The sequence below is a fragment of the Geospiza fortis genome, unplaced genomic scaffold (assembly GCF_000277835.1).
Source record: "Geospiza fortis unplaced genomic scaffold, GeoFor_1.0 scaffold599, whole genome shotgun sequence".
Lineage (NCBI taxonomy): Eukaryota > Metazoa > Chordata > Aves > Passeriformes > Thraupidae > Geospiza > Geospiza fortis.
The window spans coordinates 15375-20416 of NW_005054605.1; the positions used below are offsets into that span (position 1 = coordinate 15375).

The 5042-nt window shown below is 56.1% G+C and overlaps 1 protein-coding gene across 1 annotated transcript in view; it reads left to right on the forward strand.

The window, feature by feature from the left end:
* Nucleotides 1–755: 755 nt before the first annotated feature.
* ANKRD33 (ankyrin repeat domain 33) overlaps nt 756–5042 on the forward strand; it is a gene marked incomplete at its 3' end in the record, with an annotated part of 4642 nt that continues 355 nt past the window's right edge. The window contains 4 exon segments of the mRNA XM_031064556.1: nt 756–1076; nt 2510–2639; nt 3531–3671; nt 4654–5041. Coding sequence (XP_030920416.1) covers nt 756–1076; nt 2510–2639; nt 3531–3671; nt 4654–5041 — 980 coding nt within the window.

Genomic DNA, 5042 nt, shown 5'->3' on the forward strand with positions numbered 1-5042 from the left:
TTGGATCCAGAGCTTTATTCTGGCCCACAGGCCCCTGAATCCAGCAACAACTCCAACAGAACTCCCTGACCCCATGGTTGCTGTTCCTTTGAACCCCGGGGAGAGGGGCAGGGAAGGGGCAGGGGGCCACCAAGCAGGGACAAAGGGACAAAGGAGACCTGGATGGCCCAATGTCCTCCAGGGGTGGAAAGCACCTTTTGAATTTTGCCAGTCACTTCTGGAATTCCCGGATGGACTGACAGTGCTGGGAGGGGCTGTCTGTCAAAATGGAGCCAAACCAAAGTAGAGCAAAACCAAAATGGAGCCAAACCAAAATGGACCCAAACCAAAATGGCTCCAAACCCAAATACACCCTAACTAAAATGGAGCCAAACCAAAATGGACCCAAATCAAAACAGACCCAAACCAAAACGGACTCAAACCAAAAGAGACCCAAATCAAAATAAACCCAAACCAAAATGGAGCCAAACGAAAATGGAGCCAAACCAAAATAGACCCGAACCAAAATGGACCCAAACCAAAGCAGAGCCAAACCAAAATGGACCCAACCAAAATAAACCCGAACCAAAATGGAGGGGGACGGAGGGAGGGAGAGGGAGAGGCGGCTGACACACGTGGGGAAGAAATCGACAGGGAGAAACCCGGGGAATGTGAGGCAAACCGTGCCATTCCAGCTGCTGACAGCCCCTCTGTGCCTGCACAGGGCAGCGACAGCCCCGAGTGCTACCGCGGCCACCCGGGCAGGGCTGGGCCGGATGACAGATGCCTGCAGTGGAGCAGAACCTGCTGCAGCTCCCAGTGCCAGCCTGGATGCCTCTGACCCGGAGCTGCACTATGAGGAGGAGGAGGAGGAGGAGGAAGAGGCATCCTCAGGATCCTCGGAGCCCTCGGACAGCAGCAGCATCTTCTCTGATGACTCGGTGTACCCCTGCTATGAGGTGTCCCCCGAGGCTGGTGGGGATGGGTTCCTCAGCCTGTACCAGTGCTGTGCCAGGAATGATGCCAAGCTGGTGTGGGAGAGGCTGGAGCGTGGGGTGAGCCGGAGCGAGGCCACGGAGCTGGACATCAACGGGAGGGTGAGCACCTGGGGAAGGTGGGGAGGGACCCTGCAGGGCTGAACCAGGGTTTTCAGGGAAATCCTGGAGGCTGGGGGCTGCTAGAGCAAGAGGGTAGGAGACGCCTGGGTGGGTTGGGTCTCCTGGGATTGATCCAATCCTTGGAGCTGAAGGAGAGTTTTCCAGGAGAAGGCAAATCCTGAAGGCTGGGGGTTGATGAAGCAGGAGAGGCAGGGGGGGGGGGTGGATCTCCTGGATTGATCCAATCCTTGGAGCTGAAGGAGAGTTTTCCAGGAGAAGGCAAATCCTGAAGGCTGGGGGTTGATGAAGCAGGAGAGGCAGGGGGGGGGGGTGGATCTCCTGGATTGATCCAATCCTTGGAGCTGAAGGAGAGTTTTCCAGGAGAAGGCAAATCCTGAAGGCTGGGGGTTGATGAAGCAGGAGAGGCAGGGGGGGGGGGTGGATCTCCTGGATTGATCCAATCCTTGGAGCTGAAGGAGAGTTTTCCAGGAGAAGGCAAATCCTGAAGGCTGGGGGTTGATGAAGCAGGAGAGGCAGGGGGGGGGGGTGGATCTCCTGGATTGATCCAATCCTTGGAGCTGAAGGAGAGTTTTCCAGGAGAAGGCAAATCCTGAAGGCTGGGGGTTGATGAAGCAGGAGAGGCAGGGGGGGGGGGTGGATCTCCTGGATTGATCCAATCCTTGGAGCTGAAGGAGAGTTTTCCAGGAGAAGGCAAATCCTGAAGGCTGGGGGTTGATGAAGCAGGTGAGGCAGGAGGGTGGGATGGATCTCCTGCATTGATCCAATCCTTGGAGCTGAAGGAGAGTTTTCCAGGAGAAGGCAATTCTTGAAGGCCGGGGTCTACTAAAGCAGAAGAAAGAGGCCTGGATGGGATGGGTCTCCTAGGACTGATCCAAACCTTGGAGATGAATGAGGATTTTCCAGGAGCAAGCACATCCTGGAGGTTGGGGACTGCTAGAGTAGGAGGGAAGGAGACGCCTGGGTGGGATGGGTCTCCTGAGATTGATCCAATCCTTGGAGCAGAAGGAGGTTTTTCCAGGAGAAGGCAAATCCTGAAGGCTAAAGCAGGTGGGGCAGGAGGGAGGGATGGATCTCCTGGGTTTGATCCAAACCATGGAGCAGAATGAAGATTTTCTAGAAGCGGGCAAATCCTGAGGCTAAAGTAGGTGGGGCAGGAGGGAGGGATGGATCTCCTGGGTTTGATTCAAACCGTGAAGCAGAATGAGGATTTTCCAGGAGCAGGCAAATCCTGAAGGCTAAAGCAGGTGGGACAGGAAGGTGGGATGGATCTCCTGGGATTGACCCAATCCTTGGAGCAGAACCTTGTCTGCCCTCCCATCCAGCTCCGGCCTGGTTTGGGTGGGGGGACAGTTCGGAATGGCCGTGGGATCCCCATGGTGGGACCGGGGTGCTGAGTGCTGTCCCCTCTCCAGAACGCGCTGATGGTCGCCTGCTGCAAGGGCTTTGTGGACATCGTGCCGCTGCTGCAGAAGTGTCCCTACATCAACATCAACCAGCAGGACAACGATGGCAACACGGCCCTCATGATGGCTGCCCAGGCAGGTCAGCACCCTCAGGAAGGGATGGGATGCCCTGTGCTTCCCCCAAAAACCCCAAAAGGGTTTTTTGTGCTCCCAAGGGATGTGTGACATCAGCTACGTTTGGGGTTCAGCTCTGCTTTTAAAATGGTGAGGAAATGGAGATTCCTGCAGTGGTGCTGGGTCGAGTGGCAGAGCTGGGCTGGAGCTGCCCCTGTGCCCCAGGAGCCACAGGGATTTATTTACCTGCCAAAAGGCTCTGAGCCCAAACCTCCAGCCTGGCTCCCTCCCCTTGATTTGCCAGGAGTGGAAGGAGAAGGGTCCCAAAGAGAGGATCACCCTCTATTCCCATTGTATCCTTGCTAGAATTCATCATTTTCTGGGGTTTTTTCCCATTTTTTGAGTCTTTCCTGTGTTCTCCACTAAAGCAGCTGGTTCATCATCGCTGTTCCCTCCATGCCCAAACCAAAATAAACCCAAACCAAAATGGACAAAACCCAAAATAAACCCAAACCAAAACGGACCCAAACCAAAGTGGACCCAAACCAAAATGGCCCCAAACTGAAACAGACCCAAACCAAAATGGACCCAAACCAAAATAAACCCAAATCAAAATGGACCCAAACCAAAGTAGATCCAAACCAAATAGACCCAAACCAAAACAGACCCAAACCAAAATGGCCCCAAACCAAAATGAACCCAAACCAAAACAGACCCAAACCAAAGTGGACACAAACCAAAATGGACACAAACCAAAGTGGACACAAACCAAAATGGACCCAAACAGACCCAAACCCTTTCAATCCTGATCCCCCACACCTTCACCCCCATGGAATGCAGCTGCCGAATTCTCCGTCCAGCCGTGGTCCCCTGGTGACTGTGGGAACCCTAACACAGCTTCTCTCTGGCTCTCAAGGACACATCACCATTGTCAACTACCTCCTGAATTACTACCCTGCCCTCGAGGTGGACCAGAGGGACCCGCGGGGGCTGACGGCGCTGATGAAGGCGGCGGTGCAGGGGCGGCAGGACTGCGTCACCGCCCTGCTCCTGGCAGGTGGGCGTCCCCAGAGACCCTGGGGGTGGCAATCACAGATCCTCTGGGACCCTGGAGGTGCTAATCGCATCTCCTCTGGGGTCACATCTCCTCTGGGACCCTTGGGGTGTTAATCACATCTGCTCTGGGATCCTGGTGTGCCAATCACATCTCTGGGACCCTTGGTGTGGCAATCACACATCCTCTGGGACCCTGGGTGTGTTAATCACATCCCCCAGAGACCCTGGGTGTGCCAATCACATCTCTGGGACCCTGGGTGGGCTAATCACATCTCTGGGATCCTGGTGTGCTAATCACATCTCCTCTGAGACCTTGGGTGTGTTAATCACATCTCCTCTGGGACCCTGGGTGCGCCAATCACATCTCTGGGACGCTGAGTGTGCTAATCACATCTCTGGGACCCTGGGTGTGGCAATCACAGTTCCTCTGGGACTCTTGGTGTGCTAATCACACCTCTGGTACCCTGAGTGTGCTAATCACATCTCCTCTGGGATCCTGGGTGTGTTAATCACATCTCCTATGGGATCACATCTCCTCTGGGACCCTGGCTGTGCCAATCACATTCCCCAGAGACCCTGGGTGTGCTAATCACATCTCTGGGACCCTGGGTGGGCCAATCACATCTCTGGAATCCTGGTGTGCTAATCACATCTCCTCTGAGACCTTGGGTGGGCTAATCACATCTCTGGGACCCCGGGTGTGCCAATCACATCTCCAATGGGATCACATCTCCTCTGGGACCCTGGGTGTGCCAATCACATCTCCCAGAGACCCTGGGTGTGCCAATCACATCCCCCAGAGACCCTGGCTGTGCCAATCACATCTCAGGGACCCTGGCTGTGCCAATCACATCCTCTGGGACCCTTGGTGTGTTAATCACATCTCGGGGACCCTTGGTGTGTTAATCACATCTCCTCTGGGACCCTGGGTGTGGCAATCACATCTCCTCTGGGACGCTGAGTGTGCTCTCTGCTGTCCCCAGGAGCTGACCTGCAGGCCGTGGATGCCGTCAAGGGGAAGACAGCCAGGGAATGGGCGACCTTCACCGGCCGCTTCGAGACCACGGTGCGCATCCGGAGCCTCCTGCGGCGCCCGCGCGCCGAGCAGTTCACAGCCCACTACCAGCCCGAGTGGCCACTGCTGGCCGAGCTGGTGGCCAAAGCCCTGAGCCCCAAATCCAGGAGCAAGAGGCTCTCGGAGAAGATCAGGTCCATCTTCACCTTCAACATCCCGCGGAACCCCGAGGAGGACGGCGTGCTGGACCACATGGTGAGGATGACCACGTCGCTGGGCAGCCCCTTCGTGGCCACCGCCTGCCAAACCGTGTGCCCCGACAGCCCGCCCGCGGTGGGGAAGCGCCGCCTCTCACTG